This window comes from Ischnura elegans, chromosome 1 (genome assembly GCF_921293095.1).
Source record: "Ischnura elegans chromosome 1, ioIscEleg1.1, whole genome shotgun sequence".
NCBI classification, from domain to species: Eukaryota; Metazoa; Arthropoda; class Insecta; order Odonata; family Coenagrionidae; genus Ischnura; species Ischnura elegans.
The window spans coordinates 54,741,125-54,758,114 of record NC_060246.1 but is presented as its reverse complement, the minus strand read 5'-3'; the positions used below and the strand labels follow the sequence as shown (position 1 = coordinate 54,758,114).

At 39.1% G+C, this 16,990-nt stretch overlaps 1 protein-coding gene across 1 annotated transcript in view; it reads right to left on the bottom strand.

The window, feature by feature from the left end:
• LOC124153254 overlaps positions 1-6,092 on the bottom strand; it is a 73,553-nt gene extending 67,461 nt beyond the window's left edge. The window contains exons 1-2 of the mRNA XM_046526374.1: positions 6,017-6,092; positions 5,700-5,920 (exon numbers count right to left, since the gene is read on the bottom strand). Coding sequence (XP_046382330.1) covers positions 5,700-5,920; positions 6,017-6,092 — 297 coding nt within the window. The remainder of the gene's footprint in view (positions 1-5,699; positions 5,921-6,016) is intronic.
• Between the last annotated feature and the right edge of the window lie 10,898 nt (positions 6,093-16,990).

Sequence of the window (16,990 nt, the reverse complement as noted above, 5' to 3'; positions counted from 1 at the left end):
TTTAAATTTATCCTCGTCCAGTAGGCATCCAGAAAATACTTCAATGACATGAAGGAATCCACTGATTAAAGTTTACAGCATATTAATTTTCCTTCAATCCCTTGACAGTGGGGGAAAACTATGATATTTTTATTAATATTGTCGGAGGTTAAACTATGCATAAATATCCTGGCGATATTAATGTTTACCATCCGCATTGATCATAAAAAATAAATTGTTACCTCAATGTTACTGTAGTTATTATTAAATTTGCTATCATTCAAATTATCTGATTGCGTGAATATACTACAATAAATATTTTTCCAGCTTTTATGCTCGGTTTATCAAATTTTGTAATCACAGTTTATAATGACCATTCGTTCGTTTTAGAAGTAGTTTCTTTGATGCTGGGAATTCGAGTTAGGCAAATCCTCTCCTATTACAGAATCCACTTTGATGATAAATCAATAAAAAAAAGAGTTGGCAACAAATTTATCGGTTGGCCATAAACGTACAAAAATGAAAAAAAATACGCACCCCATTTAAATTTTTAGGCAGAAATAGGAGACATAGAAATATTCTTCCATTGCTCTACCATAGGTAAATAGGACAAATGGATTGGTCTCGATGTCCAAATCCGCTTACACCAAAATAGGCGACCTCAGCTTATCGCGTAGAATATTTAATATGGTGCTAAACAACGTCAGTTCGCCGAAATTCGTGGGGTATGCGAAACGGCTGAGGTAAAATTTGCACTGACCACTAAATTACACAAGATCACGTATTAGACAAAGGTTGCTTCCAATGCACTACTAGATAGGATACCCACAAAATCACTCATGCCGACGGAGCATCCCCGAGGCATTAACCTGCGGTGCTTCGGTTTAATGTGCTGTGTACTCTCCACTAGGCCAGAGCGGGCAGGACAAAAATCGATATATGGCCATTCAATGATTCTTACTCACAGCCTAGGTCCAGCAATTAATGGTGAAAATGTCCACGAGGCAATGGGGTCTCCATTATTTCCACACTGTTCCCCAGAAAACTAACGGGTGGTTATCACAACGAATAATTTATGCTGACTGCTATTTTTTTTAAATTTAACATTACAGATAAATTTTTAATTAAAAAAGTAAGCCAAAATACATTTTTTGCGAGCATATTCTTGATAAGGTTTAATGACATCAAAAAATCTCACATTCTATCTATTCTAACATTAAACTATTATTTCGCAATATTTTTTTTACTTGTAAGTCATTCCATCACAATTTAACGAACGCCAGTTCCTTAAGGTCTCAACTTTCGCTTAAAATATTTGTATGGGTTTATATTCACCTCAAAGTGAGTAAGACGAGAAATTTATACGAAAAATATTGGGGGCTTAATGCGCTTTTTAATTTTTTTGCAATTATGAAAAAAATCGTACCTTTAATCATATTTCATCAATTTTATTTCATCTCTAAATTGTCGTAGAGTTATGTCTTAACCTTAATTTTGAGGTATGAATTTGAAAAGGAAATAGAAAGCGCCAAAAATTAATAATTCTAATATATTATTATTGCAAAATTTAATTGTTTAAAAAATTGCTAAGTCATTTTTTACAAATACTCCGAAATCTCCATTAGGAATAAATACCATAAGTTAATTTTACATGCCTGTGGATGTGTTAACAGTATCATAGTAATATGACCTTTGGTATCTTTAATTTTAAAAATATACTTTCGAAGAGTCTTATGCGAGTTCTGTGCTGAGGATTTGGAAGAGATAGTCAGCTAGTTGGACATATTCATGTAATTCTACAATATGAAATCAATTTACTCGTGAAATTAAAGGAATTTCATGATTCAAGACACGTATTTTTGGAATAATTGCATAAAAATAAAATGTGCATACAACGTACAATATTTTTTTTCGCAAAACGACCTCTGCTCCCATAGTATGTGATACATTGATATCCACACATAAATATTAATCGAAATCTGAGACCCTTAGCGACAAATCTATTTTAATTTAGACGGAATGACCCATTTTTATTCTAAATTATTTGATTTATTCAAATAAATCTATTTCCAATGGTTGTAAAATTTTAATACGTAAAGGATTCCCTTATTAATGACCAATCAATATACGCTACTCAAATGGTCTCAAGCTACACGAAAAAAGAGTTTATATACTGATTGTGTTCAAAAGTTTTCCATAACCTATTTTCTGACTACTCTGGTATCATGAAATGCGTGTTTCAACCTCTTCTCTCCACTTGTAATGTGTGTTAAAAAGAGTAGCTGGTGAAGCTGAGAACTGGATCGATTTGAAAAAAAACAGAAAGGACTTCTTAAACTGAGTATGAAAAAATGTAGCGTCATCATGAAAGACTAAAGGGCGAGTTTTGGCTTGCACGCTAAGAGCCTCGCGTGAGAGAAAAGAAGAATTTGAGAAGAAACTCTCAGGTGCAAAGGAAAAAACAGCATTTAAAATTTCTTTCCCCGGCGCGAATGCTTCCAACAAAAGAGAAATGGGAACAGAAGAAAAGTGGAAGAGAAGTATAAGAAAAGGGAGACCACTTCTTCCCAGATGGTCTCTCTCCTCCGGACAGAAATTCTAAAAAAGATTTCACTTGTTTCATTTCAACAGAGAACCGTGGCGTAGCTTACGCAGTAGCCCTTAAATACATTAAAAATAAAGAAATATTGCTGAAATGCTGACCGTAGAGACTTTAGACACTAAATCTCTAACCTATACAATTCTACGATTCTTCTGCTTTTTAATTATAAGCTCCTAAATTGCTAGACAACAATATAGCATAAACCTTAGCTATAGGATAAGTCGAAAATAATATTTCAATTCCTTACATTACTTTTGAAATAAAAAATTATTAAGGATCGATTTTATGCGTCGCAAGTTTTAATTACGCATTTACTCAGCGTGAAGTTAATTCGCCAATTTTTGATGATTCAAAAATATTTCGCTTTTTACAAGTGAATAACTATAAATGATATTATAAATAAATTAATGTCTTCCTCGAAAACAAGAAATCAGGCACATCATATTTATGAGTACCTTAATATATTTCAGTTATCGAAATGAGCTATTTCCTTGCGCCTATACCCAATTTATATTGTTCTAAATGCAATCAAGTACCTCATAAATGTGTGCATAAAGATACCAATTATTTGCCATTTGCTAGGAAACCTACTAGAAAAGAGCACAAATGTTTGCCCATACATTTACCTTTTTGATACCTATTGGATGTTAGATATAGCAAAGTGTGAAAAGTAATTTCTGTCAACCAATGACTTACACTAAAACCACGATCCCCAGAATCTACGCAAAATTCTTCGACTACTTATATAAAATTCGAAACAAACATGCGCTTCAAGAGGTGACCATTAGAAAGGGCACAAATATTAAAGAAAGTGACGAAATGCTTTTGAAACCAAGAGCGCGTACTTGCATCCTTCATTTTTACGCAGTTTGAGTAAAACGTCTTACGGAGACATTAGGAGCTTCGAAAAACGAACGGACACGAACGAAGGAAGAGAAACGGTGAAGAAGAAATAATGGGGAAAAGGTGCTCTTGGCTACCTCTGCATCTGGGGCAAAAGAGAGCTCCTTCCACCTTGCCAACCTCCGCTCTTCCTTCTCCCCCTCCTCTTCAACATCCTCTCCTCTCGTGTGACCCAATTCCCACCCCCACCCACCACACACCTCACCCCACCCCCAATTCGACCGCACTCTGAATTCTCCCGCCGAAATCCCCCAAACCTCCCGTTACCTCATCCCCTCACTAAGGGCAGGAGTAGTAACTGTTAGGTAAGTGTTAAATTTTCATGAAGAATAATAAGTAAATCAAAAGTTACTTGCCACGTTCCACAAATAACCTAATACAATGATTTCTTTTTTTCCTGGGGTATGATACTGAAGAAATATTGCCGGGGTTTCCACCGAGTAAGTTGCTTGTTGGACCGGGTGAGTTGCTTGTAAGACTTGCATGACCGGATGATTTGCTTGATGGAATACAAGCGACTAACCCGGTGGAAAACCCGAGAATATTTCCCAAACTTAATTTGAAGTTTTATTTCACTTAAGGAAATGACTAAGTTGTATTTTTATGTCATATTTTACTTAATTTTATTTCAATGTGGAAAATTTGCCACCGACTTTAAATTAAAAATGCAATGGGATTCCACGATAACAAGTCTGAAACAACTCTCAATACGAAGTAAAGGAATATAGTGTAAGCTTTCGCATGAAATTCATGAAGCCGTTTTTTGTCACTGAGTACAATTCGTGATAATCAAGAAACGATATGCAAAAAGAGGTTCTAGAACATTATACCACACGCATTAAAAAACGTTTCAGCTTCGTAGATACCATTAGTGAATAAGTAGGGTTAGGGGTATGGGAGCAAATGTAGGTAATTGATTTCACAAACATTATCAGTTATTGCCTCCAATTTAAGAAATCATATTTCAAAGTGGTGAAAATTCTTGAATCAAGTCTGGTTACTAATGTCACTTGATCACCTGTAAGTGCAAAACACGTTGAAATGTACGAAATGTCTCCAGCAACCTACTTTCACATGCTTAAGAATAATAAACTGGCTTTGAAAATAATACCTTTAATTTACGACTATATTATTACTATCCTTCCTCATAGATCCTCTTTTCATTTCATTTTGCAACAGTAACTCCCACCAGCATGTCACCTCAGTTTTAAATGCCTAATAAAACATTTCCAAAATAAATACACAATTTTCCGACAAATGTTTAAATCAAAATCCCCAATATTGGTCAAAAAACATGGAAAACCTTTACCTTTATAAATTCTAGGTTAATAATTTCAGGAAATACAGGTTCGTTGCATTCCCTGATTTTGATAAATATGCCATCGTTAAACTGGATACATTTCCGCGAGAGCTAAAACCAGAATATTTCCAGTTTTGACCAAAATTTGCGGCATCATTACTGGTTAATCATATTTCGAGTTTAATTTTGCTCAGTTTTTTTCTTAACATTTTAAAATGTATGATCAAAATATTAACAAACATGAAATATTTGCTGACTAGTTTATTTGATCCAATTTTAATTAGAGATTAGTTATTTATTCGTCAACATAAATCCTTATGTTATCAAATTAATATTCACTGGTAATTTTCCCAAATGATTTCCGTTAAAACTCAGTATTTCTCAAAATTATTTTTTACTTAAGATGAACTACCACAAACCAAGGAACAGCCCATCCCAATGGGATCACCCCTGGAATCGCCACCCTCTACCGACTTTAGTCAGTAGTCTTTAAGGGCTATTTGAAGGCGAGATAAATGTGAAATTTTTGTAAACCTGCCGCGTGAACGGCGGTGAAATATACAAGAATTACCATGAAAAAAATTCTCCTGGACCGGTGATCGAACCACGGACCTTTGGCTTTCCGGGCCACTGCGCAGATCACTACGCTTCCAGGTTCAGTGGCCCGGGAAGCCAAAGGTCCGTGGTTTGATTCCCGGTCCAGGGGAATTTTTAGCATGGCCTATTCTTGTATATGACAAGATAAATGATTTTTCATAAATAATATAACACTTTTTTTGAGGAATATTACTTGAAACTAAATTTGCTGATATGTCAGATTACACATGATTAATTAAGCTTGAAACAGCTCTCTATAGATCATTCTCCCTTTTCCTTTCCATTTGAAACATTCGTCGCATCTCGCACGGAACTCACCTGCATATATCCGCCATGGCACGTGGTTGCGTTCACGAGTCGGCCGATCTTGAATTTCTTGAAGCGGATCCTGAGTATCCAGTCGCGCGGAGTGCCCCGGAAGGAGCGGAAACGGTACCAGCAGGTGAGCGGGCGGCCGAAGTTCTCGGGGGTCACGTCCGGCGACGCCACGTCCTCGTAAATGTCCACGGTCTTGTTGCAGTGGTCCCGCTTCACCTCCGCTGTAAGAGCACGAAAGAGAGATTTGGAAGTGAGTGAGGGTGAGGATCTCTCGCGGGGGAAGGAATAGAATGTGGGGCAAATGGCGGTTCTCTGACCAGGACCAGTCTTTGCAGTTTGACGAGGACAAGCGATAAATTGAAGGGAGGCCCACGAAACAAGGCGCATAAACATGTCTCTATGAAATAGTTAAAAGCTTATCATGAACAAAGAATAAATATATTCGATGATAATATGATAATAATGTATAAGTACGTGATATAATCCATAAATGTGTAGCTCTATCATCACAATTGAACTCATAATACAACCTTCCCGTTTGAGCATGAAAAGCTTTACACCTCACTACTTTAATACATCGCGGTAAGCTTTTTGATAATTTCATCAAACATATGCATACTTTATATAGGCAATCCCTTTCTCGTTGTGAATTCTTGAGTTACGATCACAATGAATAATATAAAATAATTTAAGCCAAAAATCCTTCTTATTCGTGGCATTTAAAAGGAGAAAATAGCGCTAACTATTACCCATGAGCAGATATTTCACTTAGAAAATGTGAAGCATTTCGTGATAACAGAATGCGTAAGGTAACTTTGCGACGCGGGCTAAGCGACAAACAAAAAATAAATGCCAAAGAATGCCTCGGAGGAAAGCGCAATCCTTCATTTAAACGGTAATAAGCCTAAAAACACATTTTAACGGTGGGTTTTATTAAAAAAATCAATATGAATTGCTAACAAATAATTACATATGGTCTACTACGAGTATAATTGAAATCGCAGGATTGAAGTTTTAATTGCGAAACTGAAATATACTCCAAATATTATTTGTGCTTATGAGGCTATGCACTGATCCATCGCACATGCTATATTTGTTCTATTCATCGTAACTTGAGCTTATAAATTCCAAGAGATTGCTGTCCTCCTTTTAAAGAGTTTTTCCGGTTTTTCTCTTCAATGTTTTGGAAAAACTCAGGTTCCGCTGCAGTCCCCTTAGCCCCTCCATTTTCCAATAAAACAACTAAAGCAATACCAGAGGAATTAACTTATATGTAAAACTTCTTATGAGTAGCAAGCACTCTTGAAAACTATATTTTGAAGAGAATAACATAATGCACAATATAAGAAGTTGATATAACTCTTTTGCTTTACTTTGAGCGGGAGGGAAGTAAAGTCTCGAATTGAATAGAAGCTATTCATTGTTTTTTTTCCAAAGGAGACCGAAGTATTTGTATAACATGTTTTCGTTAAGCTAAAGAACATAGCTAATAAACTAAATAACTTAGTTGCTCTCTTTCAAAAAATTCCATATCAACTAATTTCATGATCAATGATATTGTGGATTTAAATTATCTCTCGCACACTATTTTTCAAATAGGTCAGCTGTTATGAATTTAATAGGTCTCGATAACGTAACTAAAGAAAAATGTCTCCCTAAATTAAAAGTAGTTCTCAAGAAGCACGTAAATTTGGTTTTCATGGCGATGAGGGTGGTTTAGATCAGTAACCTAAATGTTTAGGGCCATAATTAACCTTTCAGTTAAACGCATTGGCACAGTTAGCCTCACTGAAATATTCAATTCAACTTTTAAGCCAAGCAAATGTATAGAAAGGAACTCGTCTACAATTAGAAGTAGGTTGTCACTATTTGGTAAGGAAATACCATGGGCATTGGGGCGCAGGTATGTCTTCCAAATAACACTGCCAGTGACTCGCCGCCCTACTAAAGAGAGCCCCGAAACTATCAAACAAAATAATTTTGGACAAAAATATTTTTCCATACATTTTCCCGCAAATATTGAAAATGCGCACGGACAATTTAATTTAACGCCCTTACAATTTATTTTCCTGAAACGAAACGTAGTGATCGTAAATCTCTCAGCTTTAATTGTATCCGCATTCATATAAAGTATACGGAATCGAATCTCATTTCCTTTTTATCTTTCAATCCTTTTTCCGCACGAAGTTTTCCGGCAAGCATTCAATGCACGTAGACTTTTGAGGTTCATTGAAAATTAAAATTAAAAAAATACAGTCCGCATTTCCCATTTCCTTTTTCTTTTGGGCTGCATGGCTAGCGAATTGGAGCACGGGAGAGGTTATTAATTATTTATCGACGCTCCAGAGATAGGGAATCGGGTCATTGCAATTCGAAGGCGGAATTGATCGAGCGGAGGTGACACGGAGGAAGCCGAAACTGTATTTTGGCACCAAGACAGCACACGCCGTCCATACACAAAGTTTCATCCATGCATAATCTTTTGTTCTTCCTCACTGGAAGTCCAATCCGTCCCTCCATTCTTTCGATTCCCATTTGATGCAGTTTTCCGATTGCACTTCCTGAATTTCAATAAGTACTCTCATCCTTCATAAATGCAAAGATTTCAGAAAACTTGCACATTAACTTTCTTCATTGCCCTCCATTCTTATGTCTTCCTCCCATAATAATGAGTTTTTTGCGCTAAAGATAGATGTGGTAGTCTTATATTCAGCTAGAGTAATATTTTCGTCGTTTAAAATAGCTTCACATACATTTGAACTCTTGAGCAGGCTGTTTGAAATTAATGCTTTTAGGATTTAATTGAATTGAGTTAAAAATTACCATCGTTCGAAAATATTGCATTTGAGTAGACTGATGCATAGCAGGAAGTATTGTTATGTGCCTCATTAGTATCATCAGAAATTAAACACAATTGGTTAAATTTAAAAATGTATTAGCTTGAGTAGCATTGTTATCATTATTGACATTAAATCCTTAATTTTCTCTTTAAAAAAGTAAAAACGGGTATTTGGTAAAAAACAAAGTTTAAATACGAATACGTGGAGTAGAAATATTAATGTAACATGCAATTCTTGCTGTTTTTTAAGGACCAGGACAAGAAGCAGATGCATATGAGATATAGAAATGGAATTTAAACTGGATTCAACGCAAATTCATTCAAGTTTGCAAACGTTTTGATTTTTGAATTTTTTGTTTTGAATTTGAAGGACGCAAACATTTTGATTTTTTGGCTAAATTCGGGCCAGGCTAAAACAGAATCAATTTTAAGAAGAGAAATACCTCCCTTAGAAACAACAGTAGAAGCTAAGACATCACAATAAAGCTACTCCACATTAACTGGAGGATTAGGAAGTAAATTTCAACAAGTAGAGCTCATGTAAGACAGAGCCTCAGACAACCTATAGAGTCTATGAATCCATATCCATATTCCCTTTATCCACAAAAAAAACTTAAAAACCAACCAAAACCAACATTCTACCCCATCGGTCTGCAAATCTATCATCACTGTTCATGAAACGGGTAGAGATGCAAGAATTGATCTCTATAGCTCCTTAAGAAGGGATTCTTGTCGAAGAAACCGTAAGATAACATATAAAAAATTAAAATATGAATATTAAAACCGTCTCTATAAAGTAAATGCTGCATTATATTTTAATGATGCGTTTTTAACCATATGTAACAGTGCTTTTAAAATGCATCAGGAATTTTCGCGAAAAAGCATCCCCAATGAAATCGCCAAGTCCCCACCATTATAACTTGGAAATTCTTAATATTTTGAACTCATGACGGAGTAATTTGTCACTACGACTACGGCAAAATTCACTAATGGTCTTCCAAAATTTAGCTGAAACTCACGTTACGCTGGTACTAATTTTACTACGAATTTCTTCTTATACGCCGTCTCGAGCATGCCTGCTGCTTACTCACATGCTCCCCTCCTTACAGCCACTAGGCCTCCCACTGAAAATTTAAATACGCAAATGCATAAATACGTATTCACTTGCACGCATATGCATCGCGCATACGTGCCGGTGGGATGAAATGGAGATGCAGAGGGAGGAAGGAGGTGAGAGGTGAAGGTTGGGGTAGGGGAGAGAGGGATGGTTCGATCGAAGGGGTGGGGGGAGATGAGATAGAGCGAGGGAAGAGGGGAAGGGGGAGGCTTACCACGCGGCACCGAACGCGAAATCGAATCAGCCTTTGCCGAGCTCACCACCACACTCGCATTCCCGCGTACACACGGAGACCAATCCTAACAGACACAGTCTCATTATGCAGACATCGCTTTTGATATTTAAATGCGTGAGGTAAGGTTAGGGAGGAGGAGTAGGACACGGATTGCCCTAGCGGTGGGGACCGGAGAGAGGGATGGGTGCAAATGGGGAGGTTCGTAACCTCCCCCTCGATACCCTCAGGGGGTGGTGGAAGGACGAACGGTGGAGAAGAGTGGGGAAGGATAGGACGAGGTCGGGACAGCACGTGCAAGCGCTGGAACGGCGTAGAGGAGCGCACTCGCGTAGGGAACCGTCGCGATTGCGATACGAATAAATAAAAAGCGAGCGGGTTTCGGGGGGTGGGCGGTGGGGTACGGGGTGAGAGACATTGGCCGCAGGAAATCAAGGAACGGATATACGATCGTGCTCCACATTTTTATGTGACAACAAGAGAGATAAAGGGGAGGAGAGGATCTTTGGGTGAGTTAGCGGCGCTGCTTCTCCCTCGCGGTTCGAGTGGAAGATTGCGGTGCGGACTACGAAGAATGAATTACTCTCTTGCCGAGACATTTGCTCGGTAAACACTCCATCCGAGCCAAAATAATATCCCATTCTTCCGGGCGATGTTGGCTCTCTGCGTCAGTTCGCGGGAAGCTTTCAAGGAGCACCCGGAATGTTATAGCGTTTAGTGTGCGCAAGAGAAAAAAATGTCGAAAATTTTACATTGGAATCACGCTGAGTACTCCTGCTCGACAAAGGTTTGCTTAGGGTAACCTATAGTTTTTGTCAATCTCTAAATGTAGATGGCCTCATCCCAAGTGCATACAATGTAAGAATATCGTGGAATGTATTGAATTGTGATTACGTACAGAAAGAAATGGAAAATTAGTGTAAAGCAAAGTAAAATGGATTTGAAGAAGAATAGAGAAGGAAGCAAAGAGTAATTTGAATGAATTTCTTTGCGGTTGAGTGAGATAACAAAATATTTTATGTAAAAGAAAGCTTTACTTCCATGAAAGTATAAATAAAATGTGTTGAAAGTATTTATAATATTTGTGGGCAAAACTTTACTACGCTCACCGGAAAAATGATAGTGCACATTAAAATTAAAATCATGATTTATTTTCCAGTTCATCCGTTGCTCTATTTGCATCCATTACAGTGAAGGTAGCTTGAGAACCTTTGATGAGAATCGATTTCTCTTACCAATAGAACGGCGTGAGTATAAAAATTATTTTAGCAGAAATCAGTGAATTTCTGAAAATAAATAAAAAATCGAAGATTTATTTAAATAAAATTCTATCTTAGTGTTGTATGAGAGCGTCATTCATATATGATGATATATTTATATCATAAACTAAAACATATAAGTGCTTGATAACAGAGAAAATGGAAATTGTGGCGAAATTTAAATTTTAAGGGAATTCTCTCAGAGATTGGACGTCATGTTAGGTAGAAAACTTTTTCGATATCTGTAAGTGAAGAGTAAATTTTAAATCACTCAAGTTGAAAGGTGAACTATGACTTGTTCAACCGAAGAGAAATAATTCATGCCATGCACAACTTCAAGGCAGCGCCTGATAGTGATAGAGATTTCAAAAATAAGTCAAACTTGAGAGATTTACATGGCATTAAAGCTTCCATTTTTCATCTTTCATCGAAAAAAGTTTGAAAAATAATGGACGAAATGAGGGCGATGAAAGCAGCTCCGAAAACTGTTAATACTAATTTATGCGAGCCATGTATCCAGCAGAAACTCCATTAGTATGTTACCTTTAGAGGCAATCTCCTCCCTCTATGCTGCTTCAAAACTTACGCTTGAGAATGGGAACTTGCCCAATTTGCAATTTAAACGCGGAGCTGGAACTTTTAATGAGCTTGGATTGCTTTAAATGAATGGATTTCTCAGTTTAAGATGAATTCATGGCACGAGAAACAATTAACCCATCGGAGAAAAGTCACGGTGAACTTTGCCACCGAGTGCGATCTTGATCACGGCTGCCACTGGCTTAAGGAAATGGCCTGGTGACTGGATAAAAGTAAGTACCCTGGCATAACTTTCAACGCAAGCCGTGCAACTGATGATTCCCATTTATTTACCACTATTAGCATGCACTTTTCTGTTCAATAAGAAGCGCATAAATCTTCACAGACGAAATGGTGATAAAAGATCGGAGTCAATAGCCCAGTAGATGGAAGATTATGAAGATATGAAATCAATGGTGAATGTTAATACATACATATATATCGGTAAACTAGTGAAATTTTGAAATAATATCAAAATTTTCGTATTTGTTGAACATTTTGAGCATCGCAACAAATATTACTTGAATAAATATGAAAAATACTGGTGTAGAAGAAAAACTTTGACTTAAGAACATTTAGAGTCATCACATTTCTTAATTTCTCATTTTGGTCGCTTCTATCCAATAATAAGTGAAACTCATGGTAAAGATTGCATAAATCCGCATCTCACAGATTTATTTTCACCAATTAGAGCTATGTTATATTTATACATCGTGAATATTCACAATTTATCATTCCTTCTTACCGACACAGTATAATACTTCTTGAGCATTTTCAAAAGCGGTGCTGAGATAAGGTCAATACTCAGGCATCATTCTTCCACCTCTGTGCCAAGCAACCGTAAATTTCCATTTATTTGCCACGATCGCCGTCCACATTTTTCAGCATCAAATCGAAGCCAAAGCAGTCGGAGACGTCTCCAAGGAGTCGATGATGTGGCAAGGACCCTTCAGCCGAGACGATATCGAAGGGTAGAAATAAAAATGTATGCGGGGAGCGACGTCACAGCTCTAAAGTTGGGCAAATTGAAAACGTCCCACGAGAGCTATCCGATAGGAAGAGAGAGAAAAAGGAATAATGAGATAGGAATGGGTGCTCTATGCCTCGGAGGCAAGGAGACGCTCCCGAAGGGGAGAACCCAAGAAAACCCCCCACTCCACCACCAGCATGGACTACTACGGGTGGCCACCAACTGGGAAAATCTGGGAACTAGAAGGAAACGGGAAATAATCTAATTTACTTGAGCTACCGGATAAAATTATAACTCGTTGTCTTCAAAAGAGATTACAGAGAAATCAAGCGCTTTCACCGACATCCTCTGATTTAGCAAAACCTAGCCAAAATTTATTGTTTTAAACCTTGAATAAGAAGAAGAAACCACGAGAGATCTGCATTTTAAAGTTGAGTCTCGTTGGCAGGTGACAGAATCTTGAAGGAATGATGTCTTCCAAAAATTCATAACCATTACCATTTCAAAATTAGGTTATAATTTCCAAATTAGCTCAAGGAAATTAGGAAAAAACGGGCATTATATTTCCGTGCTTGATTTCTTTCCCTTTAACTCTAGAATGTCGATCCGGTCATCATAACTTTAATGGTATTAACCGCATAAATTTTCGGGTACTCTTAGTTGCAAAATGTTTGAGTTAATTACCAAATAGTATTACAAAAGAAATTTTTAACAAATGACAAAAAGGTCATTCAAGTATTTAATAAGGTAATATATTCATTAACATAAAAAACATAGAGCAAAAAAGTGTGATTCATTTCAAAGTCTAATTTTCCAAACACAACAAACAAATTTGACGCAGTTACAAGCTAACGCAAAATTTCCATCTTAACTCAATCTCTCAGCGATGATTCTTAATGCCACACCCGGAATTTGAAACTGACACCCATAGACCAACATGAAGTGGTCTTAACACTCGGCTACCCTACTCCCCTCTTACACGATATGTATATTTAAGAGGGATAAAGAATGTAAGGTCGAAGACTATCTATAATTGAGTGGAGGTAATGAAGAGAAGGGAAGAGATACGGGGACACTCATGTCTTCCGTACCGACAGAACACCACCGTGGAGACAGCGCTGCTGTGGTGGTGGTTGAATAAGGAGGAGGTGGAGAGCGAGTTTGTTGGCGGAAACTCCGCATCGTTCGACGGGTCCCTTGCTTCAAGTCAGCGCTTTGAAGTCATCACGGGTCCCTCCACCGTTCATGCATCCAGCTCCTTCAGAGAGAGACCATGCGAGGCCGGCTTCTCCGTGGTCTCCTCACCCTCCACCACTCCTGCACCCCCGACAACAAAAACCCACAAAACGAGACCATTCCCCCTCCCGTTCCTCAGGCAGTCAAGCCATCCTACACGTATAACGCGTGTAACATCTTGGTGAATTGCCTTTGCTATCGATTATCGACTGCAAAGAATGCGCTCCGATATCCAGAAAGGGAGTTCTTTGGCCCATCGTCGATTGATAATACGTTTTTTTAAGGAATATCAATGATAACTTGACATTTGCTAACATTTTCACAGAAAGTAACCACCTGGGGAGATCTATAGTCCATCTTATAAAACCTAGGAATATTGGATCTAAGGTTGACCAACGACTAACTGTGAATCAGAAATTAAAGTTTATCTTTACCATCGTGAATGAAAAATAAATAAGAGGCCAATTAACAAATTACCACCAGAAAATAGCCCTCTACTCAAAATTATTTTATCACCTAATGTCTACATAAATACTCCAAGCATAAGTTGGAGTATTTATTTATACATTGATTGAAAGTGAAAAATAACACTGTCCATCGGGAAGTAGGGTCAATTCAGCAAGCATTCAGAAATATGTATCGTTTTGAGCCAAAAAAATATGACCATCGTAATTTGACGGCCTACAATAGACCGGTTAACAATCGCTTGACCCTCAGCAAATAACTCACTACCGAACATTGATACTGAGTGTCAACAACGCATTCTCGATGGCCATAAACGACGGCGTAGTTTTTCGAACAATCGAACCATCCCAAATTCCCATCACCACCACCAACTACCGTGAAAATCCATCCTCTCCTCCCCGCTGTCCAATGCATCTCGGCCCGTGTCACTCTCACGGATCGACGAACTCGAGCGGGTCAAAACGTGAGCCGCAAGCTGCACGGCCGGCCGCGTGCCCATCCGCGCACTCCCATCTGCCTACACACACACTCACACATACACACACACACACACACACACACACACACACACACACACACACACACACACACACACGAGCTTTCGTCGAGTGAGGACGTGTTTCTGCTGTGCTCCGACTTGACTGCCTCTTTCGTGTGTTTCCCGGTGGATTTTCGCCGTTTTTCTTGGTGAGATCGCTCCAGACTTATATATATATATATATTTTCACTCTCATTTTATTTCATTCATATAACATTTGGTCTTTTTCTCTACTTCTCTACTGTTCTTGTGATATACTCATATTTAGTCCTACTGCTTCTATTCTGCGGAAGCGTTTCGCTTTTGTCTTCGAACCTTCTCTCTGTGCGTGCGCTTTTCAACACCTGAGTCATCGCCGTCTCGGCGGCGATGGCCTTGGAAGGGGGTGGGGGAGGGTCACCCCCTCCCCTACGCTCTCCCCCTCCCTCCCCTTCCCGTATTCGAGTTGAGACGGGAAATGGGCTCACTAGCCGTACTCCATCTGCCGAATTACTGAATAGGTCAGACTTATCAGAGACCCTGTCACTACCGTCAACCTCTCCAACCGTTCTTAGGAGGGTGGCTGGTGCCTTACACTTGTCATCCCCTGCCGACCGACCACAAGAAAGCGCCCGTGATCGGGCAATTTCTACCGAACCGCGTCCTAGCAGACCCACACTCAGTTATGCCTTCGTTGCCAATGGCAGGACAGCCGACAAAACAACGGTGTCCAATTTTCCGAGCAATCCCAATCCTCTTTTGCAACCACAATCCCGCCGAGGCGTTCAATCCAGCTATGCCATACCAACGCGAAAAGTTACTCCCTTGACACGCGGATCTTCAAAAAAGACTGGAATCGTACTCTCTTGCATACCGAACACCTCGCTTCTAGATTATGTTTACGCAGTCGGCGATGCTCTAGGAGGTGGCTCTCTTATTACGCATGCCTCCAAATTATCTAATGACCGCGTGGCTATTTATTTCAAAAATGAAGAGACGGTGAATAAATTTATGGACGAATTCGGGGGGATAACTCTCGACAACCGCTTTGTTGAGGCACGTACAATGATGTCCAGAGTAGAGAAGCTCATTATTTCAAATGTTCCTCCTGAGGTTCCAGATAATGTTCTTATTGACATTATACAACAAGCTGTCACGGTATGCGGGCAAATTAAGCACTTCACCATAGGAGCGAAGAGAGACGGGTATGATCATATCCTTTCATTTCGAAGGGCAGTTCCGGTGATGCGAAGACCAAACACTGTGATTCCTGACTCGGTGCTTCTAGAGATAGAAAATTCCTTGCAGCGAATCTATCTCTCCTTTGAGGAGCCACGCTGCTACAAATGCAAAGGTGAGGGACATGTGGCAAGGATGTGCGACGCAGAAACCTCAAAGACTATCACCCCTCCCGAGAGCACACCAAACTCCGACCAGCAACACCGGACAACCTCCTCTCCAGTGGTTCTCCACTCCACGGAAGATAATGGCAATAACCCCATTCCATCGGTACAGGACAGTGCTACCTCCAGAGACTCAATCCTTTCCTCGCTACCAGATGAACAAAGTCCCCCGAAGTCAAATGAAGAAATCAAACAGCCTTCTTTACCCGTCCCCGAATCCTCTCTTTCCCATTCCACTCCTCACCCTTCCGAAGCCTCTCCCAACCTTTATCTTTCGCCGATACCATCCTCTTCCACCACACTTTTCTCCCCAACGGTAATACCCGACTCCCTAACTGACCTCAACTTAAATTCCGTTTCGACACCGCAAATAGAGAGACCGCCAGTTGATGCCATAGCTTTGTCTTCGCCTTCTGCACTGACGCAACTAAGTGACGTCGACATCTTTTTCGACGATACGTCGAGCGAACAACCCGCGACTGCACGCACGGTGAAAAGACCTCAAAGCTATGATGATGACCTTCATTTGACTCTTTCTAATCAAAGAAAGAAGTCATTACGCGAAGAGGATAAAGTAAGCAAAGCAACCACTTCTGCTTATCGCCTGGACGTCCGCGACAAGGAGATAATTGAAACGGTCATGAAGAATGACTTGTCAGAGATATTGTTCAAAACGG